The 27455-nt window shown below is 49.1% G+C and overlaps 1 protein-coding gene across 1 annotated transcript; it reads right to left on the bottom strand.

Annotated features, from left to right (window-relative positions):
* Positions 1 to 1723: 1723 nt before the first annotated feature.
* Positions 1724 to 26150, bottom strand: DBF4B (DBF4B-CDC7 kinase regulatory subunit; the record flags this gene model as incomplete). The annotated part of the gene is made up of 14 exons (XM_079725492.1): positions 26092 to 26150; positions 24764 to 24885; positions 24211 to 24273; positions 19691 to 19845; positions 16348 to 16533; positions 15679 to 15729; positions 14805 to 14892; positions 13579 to 13652; positions 11557 to 11590; positions 10025 to 10070; positions 7240 to 7371; positions 3770 to 3878; positions 3507 to 3631; positions 1724 to 2663 (listed from the first exon to the last, which is right to left on the bottom strand). The coding sequence occupies exons 1-14, from the start codon at positions 26109 to 26111 to the stop codon at positions 1724 to 1726; spliced, it is 2145 nt and encodes a 714-aa protein (XP_079581618.1). The 5' UTR covers positions 26112 to 26150.
* Positions 26151 to 27455: the final 1305 nt, after the last annotated feature.

The following is a 27455-nucleotide window of genomic DNA, read 5'->3' as shown; positions in this document are numbered from 1 at the left end:
TCACGTGAAGTTGTTGAAATGGGAGGGGAATTCCATACAGTTGGATGTGAGGTCCTGGGCAGATGGTGATGAGGGCATTAGGACCTGGTGCATTGGTCTTCGAGTGAGTAGCATGTGAGGCTATCAGAGGTCTCAAAAAGGGGCGGGGGAGCTCCCCACCCAGAGTGGCAGTGGGGGACGAGGCATGCCCATGTGTCACAAAAGGAAAGGGACACACCCATCAGGGAGCTCAGAAGGAAGCTACTGTCTGGGCCCCAGGGAAGGGGAGAGGGCCTGGAGCAGAACGCTCATTAGGGGCAAAGGAGTTTCTTTGGGAGTGGGCGGCGAGCATGCCCTCGGCAGGCGACCACTCAGTGGGCAGCAGGGCCAGTGAGTGACCCGAGGAGACTGGACAGGCACGGCCCCACCTCCCCGCAGCCCTCAGGAGGGTGGTGGCACCCACACATGCTCTCCCACTTGCAGGAGGCACCCGTCCTTTTTACCAGTTGTTCTGTCTGTATCTGCTGGGTGTCAGCCTGCTCAGGTCCCTGGAGGAGAGATCAAGGCCCAACACACATTCTCCAGGCCCCCTCTCTTTGCTATTTGTTATTAACAAATTTATTTTACATCTCCTGAACCAAGATTAATTGTGAAATTTAACAGGATGGCATAAAAAGGACAAACATGACCTCTATGAGGGTTGTACACATAGTTGCTCTATTTCCAAACTAACAACTCAGGTCCTCACCCGCAGGTAGGCACCCCTTTCTTCCTCCAAAATGAGATACAGAATAGCACCAGCCTTCTGGTAGCTTCCACATTTAAAGAGACAAACACACAGAGGCAGAGAAGGGTGAGAAGAACCACAGTACAAAATGTAAAAAAAAAAAAAAGTGGCCAAAGAATCGATAGCAAACTCATCTCTGTCTCCAGATTAATGGCTTGACTGAAAGAAATGGAGGGGGGCTCCTTGGGGAAGGAGAGAGGGAGGAGGGTGATTGCAGAAGTTGGCAGGTGAGCCACTGACACTGGAACCGAACTCTGGGTGGGCAGCCAGAGCTGAGCGGCAGGGAAGAGCTGAGAGGGGTCCCCAGAGGGGGCTCTGGCTACATCAGGGGAGAGGTCCGTGCCGGGCCCCCACGAAGCGCAGCAGGGAGGGGGCTCTGGAAGTGGCGCAGCCCAGCCCCTCCTCTGCTTCATATGCTCCTGAGGATCTGTGTGCACCAGCGTGGGGGGCTGGGGGAGGGGACAACACGCAGGCATCTCAGAGAGCAGGAGAACCACATGCTTGTGGGAAAGGAGGCTGGGGGGTGTGAACACCGACAACTAACCCTCTCAGCTCTGCAGAGCAAGTGCCTGCAGAGGGACGGTGAGCCAGGCCAGGGCGCCTGCTGCTCTAGCTTCTCTGTGGGCCCTCCCTACGCCAACCTTGCCTCTGCCTCCTGGCCTGGGCAGCTGGCCATGGCTGCACAAGCCATGGCTGGAGGAAGGGGAGAGGGCAGCCCCCAGCCCAGACCCTCTTGGTCCCACCTGAAGACCTGGCGGGTGGGAGGACTGGCCCCGTCAACCCCAGAGAGCTTGGCCATGACCACAGCGGTTCACGTGGACTTCAAGGGCCAGGCCCCAGGCGCAGCTCCTCCTCGTGTGCTTGGTCAGCCCGGGCTGGGTGTGCAGCACTCAGCAGACGTGGAACTTGCCCTGAGTCGGGAGCTGTCTGGCCCCAGAGCTGCGTGCCCGGGGGGCCTCACAGGAGTAGTTCTCTGTTGGCACTGGGCCGGGGTTGGGACTGGGAGACAGGGAGAGGCTGGGGGGTCCAGAACCATCGGGAATGGCTGGCCCCCCCGCTGGCTGGACGGGGCGGGGGCAGAGAGGTAGCCTGGCTCTCTGCAGGTCCTCCTGGGGTCTGTGTGCCCGCAGCTGAGTGCAGGTGAGCTGGCAGCTGGCCTGGAGCTGCGGGGCTGCTGGGGAGCTGCTCAGCCTGCTGGGAGACAGGGCCAGAGGCTGTGCACTCAGAATCCTTAGATCCTGGGGGCCATCCTCCCCCAGGCCAGGGGGCCTGTGTGGCCCAGAACTCTGCTGGCCTGTCTGTGGGCTGCCCGGGAAGGGGGCCCGGGAGGGAGAGGCAGGTCTCCTGGTGGCACACGGGCTGGAGGGAGGCCAGAGGCCTGGGCTCATGGCCTGGAAGGGGAAGGGAGAGAAGATGCTTGCCACTGGTTGCCCTGGTGCCACAGGGGCTAGGGGCTCTCGGGACGAAGAATGAGGCCTGTGGCCAGGACACCCCTGGCCTCTTCTCGGCATTGCCACTGGGGAACTGAACCTTCCGCTTGTGGCCAACAAGTGCCAGGTCTGGGCCAGAGGAGAGTTCAGCAAAGCCAGAGCTGGTCAGCAGGCACTGGTAGGCAGGGCTCCTGGACACTGGTGTCTCTCGGGGGTCCACAAAGACATCAGCCGACCCTCCCGGCTCCTGGTGGCTTGCTATTGGTCCAGGCATCTTGCCAGCCTCCACAGGTTCAGTTGGTGCTTTCATGCCGCCCACTGTCCCGTCGTGCTCTGAGGCACCTGGGGCCTGGTGATCGTCTTCTTTCCTCCTCCTGGGAGATGCTGCCCTGAGACAGGAGGGCTGGCTGGGAGGCGGAATCTCAGGACACAGAGGGTCACAATCGGAAGCCAAGGAGCCTGGCTGCCTGTGGGGATAAAAGAACCCAGCGGGCCATAGCGTTCAACTCCAGAGCAAGTGGCAAGCTGGGGTCCTCCCTGGCTGAGGCTGGGGCTGAGGGCAGAGTGGGGGCCTTCTGTGTTTTGCTTGTGCTCAAGACAGCTGGCCATTCTGGGTCCCTGTGAGAGGCCTGTTCTTGGCTCTGTGGCCTGTGCTCGGGGCTGGCCAGAGGAACAGGTTAGAGGCTGTTCCATTTATTAACTTCACACAGGAGGCTGTGCCCTTTGGTGGTTGGGAGAAAGCAGCACAGGTCCTGGCTGTCCAACCTGAGCACAGGGAGTGGAGACTTGGGGTGGGAGGTGAAGCCACAGCTCCTTGGTGGGCAGCAGGGGGAAGCTGGGGCTCAGAGGGCCCTGGGATCCTGCTGAAGCCCCTGCAGTCCTTCCTGGGGGGAAACGTCTAGACAAGCAGAAAGGTCCTCTGCTTCACCCACCTGGGAAGGACCCAGGAATGCCCCCCCCACTCCTCGATGGCCAGAAAGGCACAGGACCAGGCACGTGCCAGGAAACAGCAGCTGAACTGCTCCTCCTGTGCCCCCAACTGTGGCGATGCCCGGGCGTTAAAAAGGGAGCCACACTCTGATCAGGGCCCATCCTGACCTGATCAGCTGGAGGTCGCAAATGGAGGTCTTCCCCCATCCCAACCCCCCCGAACAAACAGGACAGAAGATGGCGGGAAAGAGAGGGAAGGAAGGAGTAAGAAAGGGAAGGGACGCCATAGCCTGGTCCCTGCTGCCGCCAACCTGAGGGTCCTTCCCACCTCAGGGCGGTCGTGCCCGCCACCCGTGGCAGGGCGGCACGGTGGCGCTCACCCGGGGAGGCTGGCCTGGAAGGGGATGTCCGCAAAGCTGTGGCTCAGCTGGGCGATGATCTGATCCACTTCGGCGTACGGGTGGGCTTCCAGGGCAAAGCCCCGGTGCTGGGGGCTCTGAAGATGCTGCCCAGGGTGAGAGGAGGCAGGGGCATTAGACCAGACCAGGGCAGAAGACAAGCGGACCAGGCGGGAGAGACCGGGTGGGGCGGGCGGCCTCAGGACAGGCTGGGAGCTGCTGCGTGTGGTGGGGAAGGAGCTCACCCCGCGCAGCTCCTCGAAGGCCTCTTGGCAGCACTCGCAGTACCCCTTCCTCCTCCTGGGCACCGTGCAGGCGGCCGATCGCTGGCTTGGCTCCTGGTCCCTGGCTTCTCTGGGGAGGGGACAGGGTGGGGGAAAGCGGTCACTGCTGGGGCCCTCAGAGGGGGAACTGCTACTCCGGGGCCTGGAGCCCAGACCAGGGCGGGGATGGACCAAAATGGCCAGAGCCGGGCAGGCACGGGCTGGCCTAGCCTACACTTGGCATCAGGAGAGGCAGCAAGGAAGGCGAGGCCCCCCTGTGAGTACCCGTTCTGAGCTCTGTCCTGTCCCTGCCCACACATCTCAAACCACACGTGAGGACGGCTGACGAGTGGCAGCAAGGACCCGAGGACGTTCCAGCTCTGCGCGCACAGCCAAACCCATGCTCGTTTGACCCGCACAGCTGCACCATCGCTGAGGACTTTCACATCTTTCTCGAACCTGACCTCTCCTCTGAATTTCAGTCCTCTATTTTTTTTTGAGTTTTTTTTTTAATTGAAGTATAGTTCATTTGCAATGTTGTGTTAGTTTCTGCTATATAGCAAAGTGATTCAGTTTATATATATATGTGTGTGTATTTTTTCTTTTTCATACTCTTTTCCATTATGGTTTATTATAGGATAGTGAATATAGTTGCCTGTGCTATACAGTAGGACCTTCTTGTTTATCTATTTTATATACAGTAGTTAGTATCTGTTAATCCCAAACTCCTAAATTATCCCTCCTCCACCCCCTTCCCCCTTCGGTAACCATAAGTTTGTTTTCTATGTCTGTGAGTCTGTTTCTATTTTGTAAATAAATTCATTTGTATTATCTTTTAGACTCAGTATATAAATGTTATCACATGGTATTCGTCTTTCTCTACCTGATTTACTTCACTTGTATGATAATCTCTAGGTCCGCCTATGTTGCTGCAAATGGCATTATTTCAGTGTCTTTTATGGCTGAGCAGTACTCCAGTGTGGTATTCGTCTTTCTCTACCTGATTTACTTCACTTGTATGATAATCTCTAGGTCCGCCTATGTTGCTGCAAATGGCATTATTTCAGTGTCTTTTATGGCTGAGCAGTACGTGTGTGTGTGTGTGTGTGTGTGTGTGTCTCTCTCTCTCTCTCTCTCTCTCTCTCTCTCTCTACACACACAACATCTTTAGCCATTCATCTATCGATGGCCATTTAGGTTGCTTCCATGTCTTGGGACTGATGGATCATAAGGCATCAAAACTAAAACTCTATTTTTAGTTTTTAAGGAACCTCCATACTGTTTTCCATAGTGGCTGCACCAACTTACATTCCCACCAACAGTGTAGGAGGGTTCCCTTCCCTCCACACCCTCTCCAGCATTTACTATTTGTAGTCAGTCCTGCATTTTTAACAGCCTGTAGGGTATTGGTATTTGGCTGTCTCAGCAAACTCAACGGGTCCAAAATATTCCCCTAAGGACTTTCTAAGTATGACACAAAACCCAGGAAACAGAAAAAAAGCTGAAAAACTACATGCAATTTAAAAAAAGATACGCATGGCAGAAAACATAAGAAATGTTAAAACACAAACCATAAACTGGGGAGGATATTTATAACTAATAACATAGCAAGGGGCTCATTTCCCTGAAACACAAAGGGCTCCTTACAAATCAGTAAGTGATCAATAACTGAATAGAAAAATGGGCAAAGGATATGAAAAAGGTTTACACAAAAAGAAATTCAAATGATCAAACATAGGAAAACATACTTAAGCTCATTCATAAAAAGAAAAAAAATTACAATTACAATTACACTGAGATACGGTTTTTAATCTATAAGATTGGCCGAAGTCAACAGGTCTGACAGCTCACAGTATTAGCCAAGGGGATGGGGAAACGGGCTCTGGTCCAGTGCGGGTGACAGCGTACCCTGGCATCACCTCCACGAAAAGCAATTTGGCCGCATTTCTCAAAATTACAAATGTAAGCACCCTTTGACCTGGCATTTCCACTTTTAGGAATTTATCCTGCAAATATACTTGAACAGTCATAAATTTACTCTGAACAAGACTACTCACCGCAGCACTGTTTATGACAGCCAAAGACTGGAAATCATCTACGTGTCTGTTAAATAAAATACGGTAAATCCATACCATGGGATACCCTGCAGCCATTAAAGGGAATGAAGATGCTTTTTAGGTACTAATAGAAATTAATCTAAGATATATTAAGTGGAGAAGCAAGATCCAGCACAGGGAAGAATACTGTGAGAAGAGGGAACAAAGGGTCACAATGTGCTTCTTCCCATAAACTCTCTCTGGAGAGTGACTCACAGTCTGGAGATTGGTGTAGAATATAGGTTTTTCACTTTAAACCCTTTGTAACTCTTGAATTTTGAACCAAAATATTACAATTTAAAAATTTTTTTAAAATTTCACATTTCCTCCCACAAATTTTCTATGCTCACCCCCAGAACGCTGGGCTATCCCCTCTCCGTTCCTCACATCTGGTCACCAAAGCTTCACTGCTTCACTGTCTTCCCTTTACAACCTGTCGGCTCCTCTGCCATCCCCAGGCCATCCCAGGCCGAGCACCCCGCCCAGGCCTAGCCCGGGCGGCCTCATGACTTCCTCTCTGCTGTCCCCTGCACCTTCTGGGAAAGGGATGAAAGGCACCTGGACTTCACCCCAGCCTGTTCCTGCCTTCCTCTGCTTTCCACCTACTGCCACGTTCCCTTTCTGTTTTTCTTACCATTAGCACTGTTTCCTGACCACGTGGCCCTTGTCTGCTGGTGGAAGCCACGGGTCCTCCTTGGCCCTGGGGACCCTCGGGCTGAACATTTGCCTTCTATTCTCCTGGTCTGTAAACTAACCCTGTGGCCCACAGGTTAGAAAGGGGCTGAGAAGGTGTCCAGGCCATCACCCGAACCGCCTTCCTTCTGTGATTTGGTCAGTGAAGGTTCAAACTCTCACCCATCTGCAGAGTAGGAATACCGACCAGCCTACAAGCCACTCTGGACCACATGGTGAGGCAGGTCCCCCAAATCCCCTGCCCCCATGCTTAGCCCAAAAGGCCTCAAACTTTGATGTGCACTGAAATCACATGGGGAGCCCATGAACATGCAGGTTTGGAGGCTCCATCACCAGAGACTGTGATTCTATGAGTGTGGAGTCCAGGACCCTGCATTTTTAAAGGGATCCCAGGGGACTCTGATGAAGGTGGTCTATAATCCGAGTTTCAGAAACCAGCCTCTTGCCCTCTGGACACAAGTCAAATGCTTCAGTATGGATGGAGAGCACCAAATAAAACGGATGAACACTCCTGGTGTCTCTCTTCTCTGGGCTAAGTTCCCGGAATAGACCTCGCCTAAGGAGCTAACACATGGCCATTCCCAAACCTGACCAGCAGGCCCCTGACGGGGAGGACTTTGGCCTGGAACCAGCTCTTGGTACTCAGGAACCAGAAAGACCCACCTGGTATGGTGCGAGCTGCCCGGAGTCGTCGGGGCCTCAAAGGGACTTGCGTCTTTGGGTCCCAGAAAAGAAATTTCAGGAAAGGATTTAAACTGATGGTGGAAAGGACGAAACTTCCTGAAACACAGAAAACTTCCACTTTGACTACAGTGGGCAAGTGGAAAGGGTGGGGAAGTGGGGCTGGCCCAGCTCCCAAGAATTCCACTCTCACCTGCCCAACTTTTAAATTCTAGAACAACGCTCTCATCTGCCTTACTAGGTTAGATTCATATTTTAAAGTAACACTCTTCCTGTCTACTTTCCAAGACTGTTTACACTTACTGCCTCCCCTGAATCCTGTAACCTCTGAGCTGAGCGGGACAATGGTGTTACCCTGTTTTACACAAGAGGAAACGAAGCCCAAAAGGTTTTGTGACTTGCCCAAGGGCTCACGACCTGTAAGTGGCCAAGTCCAGACGGGAAGCCACGTCTCCCAACTCCTGATCTAGTTCCTCCCATCTTTCCATTTTGTTTCTCGATCTTCAAGTGACCTCTGAGGACTCTAGCCTGGCAGAATCTAAATGCAAGGATGTTTAAACCAGAACAGTGATCTTCCTGTTCCACGAAGAGCAACATCTTTGCTCTGGGCTGGTCCTTTGTACTATCTGAGGGGTGGCGCTGAAAGGAAAAGAGAGGCACAGTGAAGGTTCTGGATAGTCAGACCTATACTGAGTGGTTTGGGAGGTTTGCTTCAAGTTGCTCAGATTCAGGAGACTTTCAGAGCCAGATGTGGCGATCTGTGGATACTCAGCAAACCCTGGGCACACCGTGTTGGGTTGCAGTGGCCAGTGCTCCAGAGGAGAGCAGGCCCTGGGTTGCTGGGTGGCACAGTAAGAACCCCATGGCCTCAGGAGTGAATTAACAAATGAGTCTTCTTGGGGACTTCCCTGGTGGTCCAGTGGTTAAGACCCGGCGCTTCCACTGCAGGGGGCTCGGGTTCGAGCCCTGGTCGGGGAACTAAGATCCCACAAGCTATGCGGCACAGCCAAAAAAAAAAAGTCTTCTTGGACCCTGAAGGAGAAGGAGGCGCCCTTCACAGCCCTGGTACCCGCCTTTCGCCTCCTCCATGTTTCTTTGTTCCTGCTTAGGAGCCTGGAAAGTTGAGTTTGCTGTGGCTACGTTGGGCTTTGAAGACCGCCTGCTTTAGAACCACACGTAAAAAAGGATCGTAAGAAAGCTCAGCTCCACTTGGATCTTGCCTACGATGCCAGGGGCACACAAACCCATGTACCCTGCTCCGGTTAACAGTGACATGGCCTGTGCATGCCACGTGCAGAGATACTGAGGCCCTGGCGCTGTCTCAGCCACTGCGTTGGAGTCACGACTACTTGACTTAGCTGGTTCTGAAGGGGCCGAGTGTGAAGGACGTGCCTCCCGGCCCACTGGAACAGCAGACGAGAGGGCCTCCTTCCATCCCTGTGTTCTTTCTACTGGCTTTCGAGCTGCCAGAGCCAACTCTGTACTGTGTGCCAGTGCCATCTGGAGGATGGGCAGGCAGGCCAGGCTCCTGGGGCTGGTTCTTTTTTTTTTTTAAAGGTAATTATTATTATTATTATTTTTTAAAGAAGATGTTGGGGGTAGGAGTTTATTAATTTATTTATTTTTGCTGTGTTGGGTCTTCGTCTCTGTGCGAGGGCTATCTCTAGTTGTGGCAAGCGGGGGCCACTCTTCATCGCAGTGCGCAGGCCTCTCACTGTCGCGGCCTCTCTTGTTGCAGAGCACAGGCTCCAGACGCGCAGTCTCAGTAGTTGTGGCTCATGGGCCTAGTTGCTCCGCGGCATGTGGGATCCTCCCAGACCAGGGCTCGAACCCGTGTCCCCTGCACTGTCAGGTAGATTCTCAACCACTGCGCCAACGGGGAAGCCCTGGGGCTGGGTCTTTAGCTGGCCCACCTGAGCTGAGGGACACAGAGAATTCTGGTGCAGGAGTCGCTGCTGGGTACATGTGGGCTTTTTCTCTTTTAAAAAACTTCTTGGGTTAATTCTAGATTCTCACAGACTCTGATCTAGTTTCTACGGAAGAGTCAGTGGTGACCCAGGTGGCTAACAGCTCATCAGGTTATCATCGATGTGACCTTCCTGCTCTAGGTAAGAAGGGGCCCTCATCGGGGACAAACAAAGCAGAGTGGAGAGGGCGCCAGGCTGGATGTGGATTCTAGCTTTGGGCTAAGATTCCTCAGGAAAGTGGCCGTGTTCATGTCCCTTAATTTCTCTGACCTCAGTTTCCCCACTGGGAAGAGGATGGACTCTCCTCATGCCAGTTTTACCCAGGGCTGTCACAAGATAACATGTACCAGGAAAGGGTTTTACACAGCCAAACAGAAAGGCTTCATCAAGTACAAGGTGGTCTGACAAGGGAACCCCAATATCACCCCAGAGATCTTCACTTCATCCAAGACTGTACGAGCACTAATACCAGCAACGATTCGGTGTTAAGTGTCAGTGTACATGTGGGGGGAAACGAGGAGCAAAACTGAGCCTGGATGGGACACCAGGGACTCATAAAAGCAGAGCATTAAAAGGAGGGAATTCACACACAGGATCATTAACCTCTGACTCATGACCAAGAGGAGTGCCTGAGAGGCACAGTGCCTCCTGAGAGGCACGGTGTGAGACTTTTCCATGACAGAGGGGACAAAGGGGCTTCCAGGGAAGACAAAAGTTCAGGGCTGAGGGGCTCCATGTCCCCATGGCAGCTTGGGGCCCCCGAGTACCTCTCCTCCATGTGCGTCTGGTGGCCCACTCACCTGCTCTCATCTTCGACTTTGAGGAACGGTGCCTTCAGTCTGGCCACTGGAAGGAAGAGTGCGCCCGTTAGCCATCTGTCTGCTCCGGTGCGGGGCCTGAGCTCTACATGCAGGAAATGTTCAGGGAGGTGAGGCTCTGCCAAAGCCTAAAAGGCTCTTGGAGCTGGAACACTCGCCGCCCCGAGGTGCACCTTTCCATTTGCAGAGCGAGGCACCCACTCCTAATTCCTCCAGCCTCTACCTGGGAGAGAGGCAGCAACTCTTGGGGGGAGAGGCTGCAGGGTGCCCGGGGTCCTAGGTGTGCCCGCCCTCAGCCTCCTGCGTGTGGGGGCTGGAGGCTGTCAACCTCGACCATCAGAAACTTGGCTGCGTGGGAGAAACCTAGCCCCTGTTGGTTTCTGCTAAAAGCCTCAGCTCCTTCAGCTCCTTTACTCCTGGTGTCTCAGAATCCCAGGGGGCCTGAGAACAGCTCCTAGACAGAATTCTCCATGAGGATCCTGGTTTTTTTTTAAGGGGAGGAGCAGTGAGGAAGGGAGCTGAAGAGTGTTTCGAGGTCTTGGCAGAAGGACAGTAAAAAAATATCAAAAGTGAAATCTGGTTCCTGAAAAAACAGGGCAAAGGGGTGCTGAGAAGACAAATTTGGAGTCAATTAATCAAGAGGTTCATCCCCTACTAGCTGCCTATCTGCACAGTTTACAGACTCTCTTAGGCATTATAAACCACTTCCACGCTCCCACAATGACCAGAAGTCCTGTCAAAGGGGCAGCCAAGGCACTGGAAGCCTGGGAAGAACTAGCAGCCACCAAATCCCCAAAGAGGCTGGCCCCTCTCAGCTCCCAGACCCGCTCCAGGCCGCCAGTGCCCAAACAGATGCAGCCTTTCTCCTTGTGCAGCAGCAGCTCCCATTAATTACTTTTTGGGGCAACTTCTCGTCTTTCTAATTAACTGAGACAGTAATTAAAATCAATTCCCCTACAGATTTCCTTGAATTTCAAACGTGAGAGGTGCCAAGTGACTTTTCTTAGCTCCTGTTTGTGCACGAATAAATGCCACTTAAAGAGCATCTTTGGGAGAAACATCCAGGGGGAGAAACTCTCCTGCTGTCCAAGAGGAGCTGGGAGCCGGGCCTATCAATCTGCCTGTTTGTCAATTTCAGGAAGTCTGGCATTTCTGAAAGTGGTAGGCAGCTGTCAAAGTGCCCACCCCAAACCGCTCCTGAATCAGAAGGAAAAGGATGCTGAACTTCGATCAATGACCAGGAACAGGCAGAGGATGCAGGAGCCAGAGCGACCGCCTGAGGTCTTGGCTCTAAAGAGAAGGCCCGGCCCAGCAGCCCGGGACTTGCTCGTGGAGGCCTCTCTCCCACCACTCTCCTCTCCAAAGCTCAGGCCCCGGAAACATGATGGGGCAATACAATCTGGACTTGCTTCCTGCCGCAGAAAAGTGAGCAGATGCTGCCACAGAGGGAGTCGTGGGGAAGCATTTAGGGAGGGAGGGATGGCAATTAAACGAGGAAGAACTATCACACTGACCTTTCCGCGTTCTTGACTCTGCTGGACACGTTCCCTAAATGGAAAGGGAAAATAGGTTAAGGATGTGAGGCAGCCGGTGGGGGGGGGGGGTTGAGGAACTGGGCCCAGTGAGCCGAGTTGCCACCAGTCTGCCCCACTTAGCTTCCTGCCCACGGCTGGACTGTGAGCTGGAGCAGACCTGAGTACCACGGCTCCCTCCACCTCCCCGGGGACTTCAAGTGTGGTGAACACTGTGCGTTGAATCTCAACAGCAGCTGACTTTGTACAGGGAATGCAAGGCAGAGCAAAGAGCAAGGGCTAGGGGCCCGACGTGCGGAGTTCCCACTTAACTCTCTGGATGTGGCACAGATGAAATTCCAGCAGGTAACAGTCCTGATGCAGAGTAGGTGCTTGCTAACGGCAGCCTGTATTTTCTAGGCATGGCTGCCATTTCAGGGAAGCTGATAGGAAAAGGGTGAAGACAGCGCCTCTTGCTTACGGTGCCCTATCTTGCATACCCTGACTGTGTTTGTCAAAACCAACTTTTAGGGGACTTCCGTGGTGGCGCAGTGGTTAAGAATCCGCCTGCCGATGCAGGGGACACAGGTTTGAGCCCTGGTCCGGGAAGATCCCACATGCTGAGGAGCAACTAAGGCCGTGCGCCACAACTACTGAGCCTGTGCTCTAGAGCCCTCAAGTCACAACTACTGAGCCCATGTGCCACAACTACTGAAGCCCGTGAGCCTAGAGCCCGTGCTCCACAACAAGAGAAGCCACTGTGATGAGAAGTCTGTGCACCACTATGAAGAATAGCCCCCGCTTGCTGCAACTAGAGAAAACCTGCATGCAGCAACGAAGGCCCACGCAGCCAAAAATAAATAAATAAACTAAAAAAAAAAGAAAAAAAACCAACTTTTAGGCCAAGGTCAAACAAAGCTAATATTAAAAACCAAATGGAACAAATTTTTAAAAATCAGTTAGAGTTGGGAGGGTGCAGATAGGATGAGAGATCCAACGGCTCCATGACTGTCTGTGCCTCTGGGCCTGAGGAGGTTCCAGATTCTCCTCCAGGCCACACTGCCGGGGCAAACACAGCCCGAAGAAGCCTGCCACCTGCCCTCACCTATTAGCAGATTGCACCCAGAACTTGCTCCGAAAGGATCCCAAGTAACTACAAAAGAGATTATTAAGCGAACAAAGCAAAGTAAAAATACTGTGTATTCGCGTAAAAGGGGGGAATTTTGACGTATCTGCTTGTAGATGCTTGGAGTCCTGGAAGGACACTTGAGAAACTGTGCACATTGTGGACCTCAGGCAGGGAGCTCGGTGGCTGGGGAGAGGGGTTGGAGGGGAACGAGACTTTCATTGTATACTTTTCCCAAATGCGAGCAATGTAAATCTATTTAGCAGCGGCAGCAAGACCCTAAAGATGCCCAAACCAGAGGGGGTGGGGCGAGGGGTGTCAAGGCTGAGCGCGCCATCTGGTTTGGATGTGGTTCTGCTCCTGGGTATCAGGCCCTGGATGGACCTGTAGGGCTTAATTTTTCCTCGGATTCAGGCTGGGTGAATACACCGTGGCTTTAAATCAGCCCGGCTCTCTTGATGTGGTACACATCAATTTCTAACTCCAGCAAAGGAAGGAAAAGCCAAACAAGAATTTGGAATATGGCAGCTATTTCCAACACCATCACCCCGCTGCCGCCACCCGTGCAATCTGTAGGCTCATCCCCCGGCCAAGAGCCATCCCCAGAAGGGCAGCCTGGCCAGCAGGCCATGAGTGTTTGTTTTATCCAGGCCAGGACTACCCGCAGGCAGTCCACAGCCCAGGCCGCAATGAATGCCTCAGTGTAGCATGGGGTATGCGCAGGTAGCACAGGGAGGAGAGAAGACAGGGCAACGCAGGGCTGTGAGCACCAGGGACGAGCTGACCGAGGCCGAGCTCCTCTCGGTCAAGGCCAGAAGGAGGTGGCTGGAGTGGGTCATGGGTTTACCAGCGTTGTCACAGACTTTACTGTTGCCCTTCAGTTCAGGGGAATGACCTACCTCTGGCTTCTTTGGCCCTTGTTTCTTCACACATGGCACATCAAGAGACAGCTGCTGCACATGCATCATCATTTCTGTGGAGGAAACAGAGGGCTGCGGCCAAAGGCTTCCTCTCCTCGTTTCCCCAGCACAGCCCCATCTTGGGGCTGGGAGACTAAACCTCTCACCCGGCCTGGCTCACTGGATCACACCAGCCTTGCCTGCCACCTTCTGGCTACGTATCATCTCTGCACCTGCTGATAATAAAAGAGAGGACTGGGTCCTCTATCCCTGGAAAAGTACCTAAGCTGGCTTCACGCTTCTTTGGAGCACTGAATACAAGTCTTGAACAGGAGGTGCCTTATGACCCATAAAGAGCTTTAAGGTACTACTGAAGAGCGGCTTCTGTGGGGGAGACCAAGCCATGGCAGTTACTCAGATGCACCCTTAGGTGGCAGACCCAGCACGGGCTACACATGCTGCAGCTTCTCTAATACACGGAAGGCAGGAAATTAGATCAGGTCAGAAATGACTGGTTTTCCAGTGGCGATGGAACCCCCCAGCATCCCAGACCAGGATCTTCCCCAGCACAGTTCCCTACCACCCGCATCCCCCCACTGACCACAGATCTAGGGCTGGATCTGGACCATCCCCCTTCAAGGGGTCAGAGAAAAAACCCCAGACTCAAAGTGCAGCTGCTGATTCAAGACAGCTATTCTCATGTAAATTTATTATAACCTGCAAACAGGGGGTTATAGTGTGAGGCAACCCTAGAGGAAAGAAAGAACATGAAATTTAGTTGAGCCAAAATAGGTGAGAATGTGAGCCACACTATTCACTCCTGGTGAGACTATGGATAATTTACTTAATCCATTCTCTGAGGCTCAATTTCTTCATCTGTACAATGGGCAGAAGACTTCGGTGAGGATTAAATAAGGCGATTCCTAGCACAGAGTAAATACCTGATAAGGGGTCATGGATATTAGAATTTGTTTATTTGTAAAACAGGATTGTCCCACCAGCTGAGGAGAGCTGTCACGTGGGTTAAACAAAGCAGCATCTCCCAGCACCTGCGCTCTGCTATTGCTAGTGCTGCTCTCCACGCCCCCCACCTTAGCAGAGCAACACAGTAAGTAACTGAGTACATTTGGCTTCAACTAGTACACGACTCTGGTCCCTATCACAGCCGAGGTTCCCAGACAAAGTCGGCAACCCTCCCCTCCGCAGGCCCCGGGTAGGAAGGGTACCATCCACGTGGAGAATCCGCACCCCCCAGGAGCGGGCGTTGCTCAGGAGGCTACTGCCGCGCCTGCCACCGCCTCCGCCGCTGCTGCCCTGGAAAGACAAGCCAAGTCAGGCAGGAGCATGCAACCCCCCAAGGCCTGACCATCAGGGGACAGGCTGGCCTGGCTTCTGGAAGCTACGGGTCATCCATGTGCGGGGTTGTTGTGGGGGGGCTGGACAGGGGCGAGAGCACAGAGCCTAGACAATTGACCCCAACCCCCGGGAAGACCCTGTCCTCCGCACGGGCTGGCCACATCGGGAGGGCATGGACTGCTGATTTGCCTATAGACTCTGCTCCGGCCACCTTGGGACCAGAAGGACACAATAAACACTAGTGACAGTCACCATCATCGAGCAGGAAACTACGCTGGTTGCCCGAGTCCGGCGACACCACCCTCCCGCGTCGCAGCCACAGCCAAGGCGCCCATTGATGGCACCTGAACTACTCCTTTGCAAGGTCACCTTAACTCCTCCTCCTGCCACTTCACTGTAATGGCCCTGGATTCTCACAAAAAGGATAAACAGCTACTTGTGAAAGCCGTACAAAGTCTGACACGTGCCACAGCGTTTCTCCCAAGTTCTCTTGGGAGGCCCTGGAGTTGGAAAGACCATGGAGTCAAATCCTGGCTCCACCACCTCCACCCTGGGTGACTCTGGGCAGATTACTGAACTTCTCTGAGCCCCACTTCCTCGTTTGTAAGGAGAAAATCTCGACAATTCTACACGTCTGCCCGGGTGTGCCTTTTGTGTTAGTGCTTCAGAAGAGCCTCCGGAGGCAAGGCTAACTCTGTCCCTGTGCCAGAGACACCGGCCTCCAGCCCGTCCCCCTCAGCTCACCTGGTTTCTGATGGCCTTCTGCAGGAGCTCCTTCCCTCTGCTCAGAGGCACCTGGCGGAAGAGAAGAGCAATGGGGGCAGCTGTGGAGACCACCTGTGCACAAACAGATGTTTCCACGGGGGCTGGCAAGGACGTCTGGGAGTCACATCCCTCGGAGAGCTGGGAGCAGTGACAGCTGAGGAGTGGCAGAAGTGAGAGCCCGGAGAACCTTTCAGAGGTAAAGGTAAAGCCACACTCAAGTTCAGGTCACCCACAGGGAGCTGCAGCCCAGGCAGCTTGGAGCCTGGTGAAGGGCATTCTGAATTCACCCAAGATCAAGCGTTACAAATGTCCTGAGACCTCTCTTGAAGAGCCCGCGCTCCCCAGCAGACAAGCTTCGGCCAACCCAACAAGCCCTCTCTGGTTTACAGAGGACTCTCTGTTTCTGAACCTCAGACTCTGAAGTCCCAGAAAAAGTGAACGTTTATCACAGAATGGAAGGCGTGGGGATAGCATGTCGCTGAGGTGTGTGGATCCAGAGCTATGATAAGATAGTTTCAGCCCCTGAATTCAAATATGAGATTAAAATAAACCAGATGAAACTAAAACCAGAAACTGCCGAAGCGGGCTCGCCGAGGCCTACTTCCTTCGTTTATCGGACACACACTTCCTGCCCCATGAGGTTCTTACCGAGTCCACAGCTTTCTGTGCGGGGCTGGCACGGCTGCCTTTTGGGTTGGCTACGGACAGTGTTTCCACTGTGACCTCGCCGGGGCTGGGGCAGCCTCTGTGACTTGTCCCGCTGCTCTCGGCCTTCGCCTCCCTGTGGCTGGACACGATGTAACTTACTTCTTTGCTCAGAAACCCCTCAATTACCTGAAACCAGATCACAGAGGTGGCTAAAACCCAAAAGGCAGAAGTAGAATCATCAGTATCGAGAGGTAGGGGAAGGAAATCTTGGCTGCCAGAAGTTCTAGAATCAATGTCTTTAAATAGACCAAATGCAGTTCAGTGCCAGGCCCCCAAGAAGACATCATCCTGAAATATAACAGGGTTTATATATATATATATATAACACAGGTTCTTGTCTCCAGAACTGCAGCTCCTCCTGACCCAGCAGCAGAAGCCCGGAGGCTCTGAGTATTTGACTAGTTTGAGTTTGCCTGGAGTGAGAGCACACTGAAGTGATCGGAGAAGATCAGAGCTTGGCTAAGCCATGATTTTGCTGTGAAGGTACACTGGGACATCCAGACGCTGCATCGGTAATCTTGACCACCCTACCAAAAGGAGCCTGAAACAAAAATGGGTTTTGGCTATGACTCAGCTGCCTAAATATCTGCTCATCTTACCTGTGAGCCCGTCACGGCACTGAGAGGGTCTGATGCATCTTGCATCCCAAGAACCCAACACAGTGCCGGAAACACACTGACAAAACTCATGTCTGTGGGAAGAAGAAAAGATGGAAATGAGCAGCAGTGAGCTGGCAAATGCTTAATGACCAACTCTCCGGGTGAAAAAACCCGCTTTGTAGCATTTGCCGATTTCTGTGGGGTAAAATACAATTGTGGCTGATTTCAAGCTAGCCAGATGACATCAATGAATGTGGAACTGGAAAGAGATGCTAACAATTGGTTCTCGTGAACCAGTAGCTGCCAGCTCCAGCACACCTGTGAAAGTAAGGATGGATGATCTCTCTGAAGTGTGACTGGATGAGAAGCCTGACACTTAGGTTTAAAAAAAAAAGTTTAGGTTCCTCAAAAAGCTAAACATGGATTACCACATGACCCGGCAATTCCGCTCCGAGGTATACACCCAACAGAATTGAAAACAAGGACTCGAATGGATGCTTGTTCACCAGTGTTCACTGCAGCATTATTCATAATAGCTAAAAAGCAGAAACAACCCGAGTGTCCATCAATGGATGAATGGATAAGCAAAATGTGGTCTATCCATACAATGAGCATTATTCAGCCATGAGAAAGAAATGAAGCTCTGATCTATTCTACAACATGGGTGAACCTTGAAAACTTTATGCTAAAGTGTAATAAGCCAGACACAAAAGGACAAACATCAGTCATTCCACTGATATGAGGTATCTAGAATGGGCAAATGCAGAAACATAATGTAGATTTGCATTACGGGGGCTAGGGGGAGGTGCAATGGGAAGTTACTGCTTAAAGGTTACAGAGTTTCTGTTTGGGGTGAAAAAAGTTTTGGAAACAGATAGTGATGGTTATACAACAGGATGAATGTAATTAATGCCAATGAACCTAAAAGAATGAATTTATAAATGGTTAAAAAGGCATATTTTATGTCATGTACATTTTATCACAATTTTAAAACATCTTTAAAGCTATGGCTTGAAGGAGTGTGTCTATCTTCTGTAATATGGCAAAAAGATAGATGATTTCAGGGCCACACGTTCCTCCCATCCCAACAAACCCACTCCTTTGACTTTGCTGTTCCTCCCATCAGGAGATGGAGCCTATTTGTCCACTCCCTTGAATTGGACTCCTTTTGACCAACAGAATGTGATGAAAGTAATACGTGTGAGTTCTACAGCCTAGGCCTCAAGAGACCTTATAGCTTCTCCCTTCATCTTCTGGGAAAGCTGCCCTAAGACCACCTTGTAAATTAGCTGGTCTAGCTCACTGTATGTACATATGATGGTGTATATACATATGATGTATGTAAGACACTCCTCATACAATATATGAGAAGTCACATAGAGGCAGCCAGCACCAACTGCCAGCTGTGTGAGTGAGGTCATCTTTGGTCCTTCCAGCCCAGCTGACCCTGCAGCCGAATGCAGCTGCAGGTGTGAGCCCTTATGAAAGCAGCAGAGAAACCACTCAGCCAGTACACAAAACAGTGAGAAACAATAAATTGTTTTAAGCCCAAGTTCTGGGGTGGTTTCTTACACAGCAAAGCCTAAATGAAAGAACAGACTGAAAGTTCAGCATGTAATTTTGGGCCGGTTTGGGTGTATAATCCTCATCCTGTCCATCCCCATTGCTGAGTTTCTACATCCCTGAGTTTCCATTCGTTTGATAGCAAAGAGCCTCTGCATTCTGTTCCTATTCATGCAATTTCCCCAGTTACCTGCCTCTTTTGGGCCAAGTGTTACCATCCTATTTTCTAAACAGAAATAGCCCTGTCAACCCCTTACAAAAAGTACTGTATGATGTGCTCTAGAAAATATTGTAATGGACTCAGATACAGCAAATGCTTTTTTCCCAAAGTTGTTCATCACAGTACTATTTATAAGAGCTAAAATTTAGAAATAATCTAAACGTCCATAGGTTAACTGTTAAATAAATTAATAATCCACTCAAAAGGATATTATATACTCATTACAAAGAATGTCCATGAGGGGTAAGAATGATAGGAAAGTGCTAATGCTTTAAGGTTATGGGCAAAAAGTTGGCAATCAAAAATGTATTCATGATCATAGCTACACAGAAAATAAGCATTAAATAAAATAAAGTAGATGAGTGGTTATACAGGGCTGGGAGTGTTGAGGGAAATGGGGAGTGACTATGATAGGTATGGGTTTTTTTTGGGGGGGGCCGATAAAAATGTTCTAGAATTGACTGTGTAATCACACAATTTGCACATCTCTGTGAGTATAATAAGAACCATTGAACTGTATATTTTAAATGGGTGAGTTGTATGGTATGTGAATTATATCTCAATAAAGCCACGAGGGAGAGAGAAAGAAAGAGGAAGGGAAGGGAAGGGAAGGGAAGGGAAAGAAGAAAAGAATCCACAAGAAAATAAATCTATCACAATGATGGTTGTTACTTGAACAGTTCCATGTTCTCCAAAGTCTCTAGAATGAACAGATATTACTTTTCCAATTAGGGAACAAATTTAATTTTATTTTTAAAAAATAGTTTACACTTAAATTGCTTTGGAAAATGTAGTGATACCCCTGAAAATACCTGGAGGTCACAGATATAATCCCTCTCCAGCTCCTGCCCTACAATGTGCAAAGGCATATGGTACCACAGGAGAGAAGCAGGTTACATACCCCACCCAGCTGCTGGATGGCCCCCGTCAAAAACTGGAGGTTCTTGCCAGCGGGCAGATCCAAGTAAAAGGACTTTCCAGAAAAGGGCTGCCTCCCAGCATCCGGTGAGCTCTTCTGGCATTTTCCCAGACAACTGGAAACTCCTAGCTGAGCCCCTAGAAAACAACAACAAAGGGGAGCAAAGTGAGAAGCCTGAGGTAAGAGAGAGTCCTGCAGGTCAATCAGCCCTCACAAACAGCCCCTGCATGGCACCTGGCCAGGCCTCGGGCACCCGTCCACCAAGGTGGACGCGAGACTTGTGTTCCTGTCCTCGGGAAGCCCAGATGCGGAGAAACCCAACCCTCATACATAGATAGTGGGAATGTAAAATGGTGCAGCCACTTTAGAAAACAGTGTGGCAGTTTCTCAAAAGGTTAAGTATAGAGTTAACACGAAACCCAGCAATTCCACTCCTAGGCATACCCCCAGGAGAAATGAAAACATACTTCCAAATAAAACTTGCACAAGAATGTTCACAGCAACATTATTCATTTTGGCCCCAAAGTGGAAACAATTCAAATGTAAATAAAATGGTAAGCAAAATGTGGTCTATCCATACGATGGAATATTATTTGGCAATAAAAATGAATGAACTATGGACACAGGCTACAGCAACAGGCTACAGTTCTGAACCTCTGAAATATGCTGAGTGAGAAAAGCCTGACACAAAAGACCACATACTGTAAATTACATGTTTATGAAATGTTCAGAAAAGGAAAATATATAGAGACAGAAGTTAGATTAGTGGCTGCTTAGGGCTGGGGGTGGGGATGAGGAGTGTTTGCAAACTGGCATGAGGTTCTTTCTGGGGTGACGGAAATGTTCTGCAATTAGATTGTTGTGTTAATTGCACAACTCTGTAAATTACCTAAAAAGCATTGCAAGTGTACATTTACAACAAATGAATTTTACAGTATGTAAATTATAACTCAATAAAGCTAAAAAAACCCCACCTCAATGAACATACCTTTGAGAATTGTGCATTTCATTGTATACACATTTTACACTAAAAGGAAAAAAAATACAAACAAATATGGAATTCTGGTCAATGAAATGCATGCTGAGTTATTATAATGTCTACAAATTATTTGAAGTGTATCAAAATAAGATGGATAGATATGTGATAAAACAAATGTATTAAAATGTCAGTCATAGGGAATTCCCAGTGGTTAGGACTCGGTGCTTTCACTGCCAGGGCCCAGGTTCATTCCCTGGTCAGGGAACTAAGATCCCAAAACCCGCGTGGTGCGGCCAAAAAAAACAACAAAACAAAACAAACAAACAAAAACCCAAAACACATACACACACACACACAACAAATAAAATGTCAATGGTGGGCTTCCCTGGTGGCGCGCAGTGGTTGAGAGTCTGCCTGCTGATACAGGGGACATGGGTTCCTGCCCCGGTCCGGGAAGATCCCACATGCCGTGGAGTGGCTGGGCCCGTGAGCCATGGCCGCTGAGCCTGCGCGTCCGGAGCCTGTGCTCCGCAACGGGAGAGGCCACAACAGTGAGAGGCCCGCGTACCGCAAAAAAAAAAAAAAAAAAAGCATCATCAAACATTAGCTCACACTCCAACATTAAAAACACACAAAGGGCTTCCCTGGTGGCGCAGTGGTTGAGAGTCCGCCTGCTGATGCAGGGGACACGGGTTCGTGCCCCGGTCCGGGAAGATCCCACATGCCACGGAGCGCCTGGGCCCGTGAGCCATGGCCGCTGAGCCTGCGCGTCCGGAGCCTGTGCTCCGCAACGGGAGAGGTCACAACAGTGAGAGGCCCGCGTACCACAAAAAAAAAAAAAAAAAAAAAACCACACAAAGAAAACAAACCATCATGGATAAGAATCAGCAGAAATTAAAGACAGCAAGATGGGATCCCCAAGAGCTTCAAACAGAATGATCAGACATAGACTATAAAATAAGTATTTAAATTATTAAATACTTTAATTTTATTAAAATAAGTATTTACAATGCTGGGGGAAAATAAACATCAACTTTGAATTTTACATCTGATTTAAATAAAGAATGAGGGTAAACTAAACACATTTTTTAAACAAAAGCCCAAACAGTTTATCATCAACCAATTATTACTAAAGGACTTCTAAAAGGTATACTTTGGAAAGAAGGAAACTGAACCCAGAAGGAAGGACTGAAATGTCCCCAAACTGGTAAAAATATGTATAAATCTAAACAATCACTGACTGTGTAAAACAATCATAATGACGACTAATTCGGAGGTAAAAAGGAGAGACAATAATAACAACAGTATTGTTGCTAGACAGCAATCATGCTGGATGGGGTAGGGGTGGTTCAGAGCACATGGGGTCTAGGCCCTTGCAGTCAGTGTTCAGAGGAGGGTGGAAATACTGACAACATCAGACTTTGCCACAGCACAGTGGAAGCTAAAAGATGAAATGTCTTCAAAACTCTGAGAGAAAACTATTTCCAGCCTAGAACTTTATGTGGCATAAAGAATTGTCATACCTACAAGGTCTCAAAAAATTTGTCACATACCCTTTCTCAGGAAGCTATACTAGAAGATGTACTCGACCAAAATGAGGATGTAAACAGAGAGGAAAACACGGAATTTAGAACACAGGGAACCCTACAGAGGAAAGCGGCAAAGGGAATTCCACAGAATGATGAAGGGAGATCCTAGGATGGAATCAGTGCAACAGGCCTAGTGCACAGCTGGACCAGACTGTAGTACTAAGACAAATGGTCTCAGGAGGTATGTCCCCCAGACAAAGAAGAAACTGATTCTCTGATGAGCTTGAAAGTATTGAGAGAAGGTTTATATTTTTGGCAAAGAGTTTAGACATGAATTAGTGATCCATACACAGAAAGCAAAGCTTATTTCAGTTTGCTATATGGCTCAGCTAATATCATCATAATGTAAATACAAAAATGACAACAAAAATTACTGCATATATATTGGGGGAATGGGAGGAGGGACATGTGTATGTGTTTATGTGTGGTGTAGCGGAGAGGGGGACAGGAAAACCCCTTTATCCTCTACATCAGAAAGCCAATAGATACAATTTAACATTGAAAACAACAAAAGCAGTATGAGCATGCTGTTTAGAAATAAGAAGGTAAATACTAGAAGAAATAGCTAAAAGAGCATAAATGGTTGTACCCTAGGGAGTGGGAATCAGGAGTTATGAAAGGAGGAGCAACTCCCATTCGTGTGTGTGTGTGTGTGTGTGTGTGTGTGTGTGTGTGTGAGATATACCTTGGCCTTTTAAACTGTGCAAGCATAGGGACTTCCCTGGTGGTGCGGTGCTTAAGAGTCCACCTGCCAATGCAGGGGACATGGGTTCAAGCCCTGGTCCGGGAAGATCCCACATGCCGCGGAGCAACTAAGCCTGCATGCCACAACTATTGAGCCTGTGCACCTAGTGCCTGTGATCCACAACAAGAGAAGCCACTGCAGTGAGAAGCCCTCGCACCGCAATGAAGAGTAGCCCCTGCTCGTCCCAACTAGAGAAAGCCTGCGTGCAGCAACAAAGACCCAACGCAGCCAAATATAAATAATAACTAAATAAATTTAAAAAAATAAAAATAAAAAATAAACTGTGTAAGCATAAAACTGTAATTTTTGCTTTCATTTCTCATCATTTTATTTTTATGAAAACTAAAACCCTCCAAAATTCACACATGGTTATGGTATAGTGAATTTTAAGAACAAATATAAAGAGAATAATCTAAAATCTTCTACAGAAAAAAGCAGGTCACAAACTAAGGAACAAGAATCGGATTGACATCAATTTTCAACAGCACCTACTTCTTGCAAGAAGAAACCACTGTCATTTTTCAATGTGTTGAAGGAAAAAAAACTTTGACTCAAGAATTTTAATACAAGGGTGAAATAAACATGTTCTCAGGCATACAAGCCTCAGAAAGTTTATCACATAAAGCCCCCTTTTGAAAACACTCTTGGAGAAAGTTCATCAGCAAAAAGAGAAATGGATCCAGAAGAAAGCAACAAAACATGGGAAGGGAGAGTAAATAATTTAGTGAGGTGTATCACTGTTTAAAAGGCAACAAACAAATGGCATATCTGTAACAATCCAGAACTCAAACTAGGTGATGCTAAGAGGGGAGAAGGCAGTATTGAGGGAAGTGACTACATGCTAAAATATATCTAATTGGGTGGGGCCGTTTACGTTTATCTATAACTTTAAGAATTTTATGGTAAAAATAACCATGAATACGGGTTTTATAAGTTAATAATTAGCAAGTCTTCTAATCTTATTCATAATATCTGACTGAAAGCTCGTTTGACCTTTATCATGAATTCCTAAATGATCCATGACATCTCTCAACACATACTCCACTCCCCCACTCCCCCTCCACCACATAAAGTAGTTAGAAAACCCTAAGAGAGCTAACATTTCTCGGCCTTTTCTTCCCAAGAGACTCTGGGGCAGGAGTTGCAACTGTGACCTCGCATCCCTAGGTTTGACCTGTTTGTTACCTACCTACGTCCGGAGCCCGGAGCCTACTCTCAGCCATTGAACTCTCCAGTTCAAGGCAATCGTTGCCTGAAAAAGAAGGACAAAACAGCAGCTGAACCACCTTCACTAGCCTTCGACCTTCCATCATCCCCTCCTCCCGCCTCCCAAACCCCGCACAATTCCCACCGAGGGTCCCGGGAACCCCAAGACTCAACTCCATCCCAACCCATGTCCCCTCTCCACTCCCGCGCCTCCTTCTAGGCTCTTATCCCTCAGTCCCTCCGCCCCCTTTCACACTCTGCTCCCTCAACTCCCGTGGCCTCTTGGCCACCCCTTGCCTTACATTTCAATTCCCGTGCCTCCCTCCAGGCTCTTGTCCCCCCAGTCCCTCTGCCCCCTCTAGACCTCTATCCCCTCTATTCCTGTGACCCCTTCCCGGTCCCTCTACTCTCCCCAGCTCCCGGACCTATCTGCTCCCCAATTCCTGTGCCCACTTCCCAACCCCGTACCCTTCTTTAACTCTTAGGACCCTTTCCGCTTGCTTCTCACCCCTGCTTCCCCTTCCCGGCATCCGTACCCTTTCCCGGCTCCCTCTTCAAATTCTCGGCTCTTTCTCGGCCTCCGTACTCCGCCGCCGTATCACATTCGCGGGTTCCATGAGCTCTTTCAGCTTCCCGTGCACCGGCTGTTCCCCTGCAACTATAACATCATTCTCTACGCGCCCTGGGCCGCGGCTTCGGTTTAAATTTCCTGTCGTCTCCGCCTCTAAAATTACGTAAGAGCTGCGAGACTGCCCTACGGGGGCCCTGGGAGGACAATATTAACTCAGCAAACCTCCCCCCACCCCACCCCCCGCCGCTTCCCCTTCGTTTTCCGCTCTGTTCTCTATTTCTGTCTCTTCATGCCTCGGCTTTTCATAGGCTGGAGATATTTTGAGTCTTAATAGCCAGCAAGCTGGAGACTAGCAGTAGCATCTTAGTGATTCTTCACACTAAGCTAGTTTGAAATTCCTAGGAGTTCAATAATAAATAACAAAATAAGCCTAACGCTTATAGTTTACATAAGGATTTCACGTACACACAATTTCATCTTCACATCTTTTGTCTCCCTTTTTCCACTTATCCACCCCCACCCAAAAAAAAAATTCTCAAAAGTGGTGTCTCCATTCCTCACTTCCCATCTTTTCTTCAACTCACCCAATTAGAGTTTGATCCTCACCCCTCCACTTACCAACTGTGACTTGCATTTTCCCCAATCCTATCTGACTTATAGAACATTGAAACAGACTACTCCCTCCTGCTTGAAACACTTTCTTCCTTTTGCTTCCATTTCTACCCATTTTCATCTTACCTCAATGGCTCCTCCTCAACCTCCTTTGCTGGATCCAAAGCCACTTCCATTTAAAAATGTGGGCGTAGGCCAAGGCTTTAGCCCTTAACCCTCAGCCCTCTTCTCTTCCCTATTAACACTTTCTCCCAAGGAGATCTCTTCCAACTCCATGGCCTTACAATTCAGCTCTATGCTAACACCCAAGTTCTGACATCTCCCCAGATCTCCAGACATATATTCAAGTACCTACTAGACATTTCCATTTAGGTGTAAAATAGGCATTTCAGGCTTAACATGTTTAACACTTGTTCCACCCCCCAAAAAAACTCACCTATCCTTTTCTCAGCCTATCCCATCTCAGTAAATGTCACACCATCCACTCAGTTGTTCAAACCTAGAAGTTATATTTCAGTACTTTCCCTTATCCCCACCCCACTCCCAGAACAAATTCTACCAATTCCAAAGTACATCTTGAATCAGACCACTGCCACCACTGTAGTCCAACCCACTGTTATTTCTTGCCTGAAGTAGTGCAGTCAATTCCTAAGATACTTCTACTCTTGAATAGCTTCCTACCTCTTCCCAGTATAATCCATTCTCCATGAGCAACCAGTGATATTCTTTAAGCACCATGGTAGAAGTCTATATACCACATATACTTGGTATCCCTTCCCATGGGGCCTCTCCCTGCAGAAGAGTATACATCTCAGCTCTGAAGAATCCAGCTTGGCCATGTGACTTGCTTTGGCTATGAAAAAAGGAAAAAAGTGACACATCATTTCCAAGAATAAGTTTTAAAAGGCAGGCTGGTTTACCAAGTTCTCTCTTCCCCTATCTAGCGATGTCCAGCCAAAGGGTGCCCTGTCAACATGGGTTCTTTAGTGAAGAGTACCTGGAACAGAACCATGGGCAAGCCATAATGGATGTGTAGCATGAGCAAGAAATAGGGCTTCCCTGGCGGCACAGTGGTTAAGAATCCACCTGCCAACGCAGGGGACACGAGTTCCAGCCCTAGTCCGGGAAGACCCCACATGCCGCGGAGCAATTAAGCCCGTGCACCACAACTACTGAGCCTGCGCTCTAGAGCCGCAAGCCACAACTACTGAGCCTATGAACCAAAACTACTGAAGCTCTTGCTCATAGAGCCTGTGCTCCACAACAAGAGAAGCCACCGCAATGAGAAGCCTGCGCATCACAAGTAAGAGTAGCCCCTGCTCGCCGCAGCTAGAGAAAAGCCTGCACGCAGCAACGAAGACTCAACGCAGCCAGAAATAAAATAAATTAAAAAAAAAAAGCCATTCACCTTAAAAAAAAAAAAGAAGAAAAAAAGAAATAAACCTTTGTTGTTGTAACCTACTGAGATTTGGGCATCATTTGTTACCATATCAGAATCTAGCTCAAGATTGTCAAAGTGTGGTTCAGCCCTTTCAGAAGGTTCCATGAGGTCGAAACTTTTTACAGTGATATTAACATCATTACCCATTTTTTTTCAATGACGATAAATGCATTTCATCATTTATTTAAGGTTTAAGCCCTCGCACTACATTTTTACAAGCTGGTGAACACTGACAAATTATTTCTCCCACAGAACTATAACCACATGTTCCCGGACAGTATAAATATATGGTTGAGCTAATGTTAATACACATCACCATTTTATCAATTACATAATAAAACAAATTGTCAAGTATCCAAATATTAAGCTACACAGCTCAAAAGGCATATAAAATATTAAATGTAAACCTTTTTTTTTTTTTTTTGCAAGAGAGGTTGGGAATCACACTTCAAACAAAATTAAGTTGGTAAACAACTTCAGATAAGTTTGAAGAATAATTACAAGAATTTCAGAAATTTTATGATTAAGAATTGTTTTAGCTACAATAACAAAGTATTTCTACCTTTTAAAAAATATTTACTAAGTTAAAGGGCATGTTCTATAT

The sequence above is a fragment of the Hyperoodon ampullatus genome (genome assembly GCF_949752795.1).
Source record: "Hyperoodon ampullatus genome assembly, chromosome: 19".
Classification (NCBI taxonomy): domain Eukaryota; kingdom Metazoa; phylum Chordata; class Mammalia; order Artiodactyla; family Ziphiidae; genus Hyperoodon; species Hyperoodon ampullatus.
The sequence above is the reverse complement of the archived record's forward strand: the minus strand, read 5'-3'. Positions and strand labels throughout refer to the sequence as shown.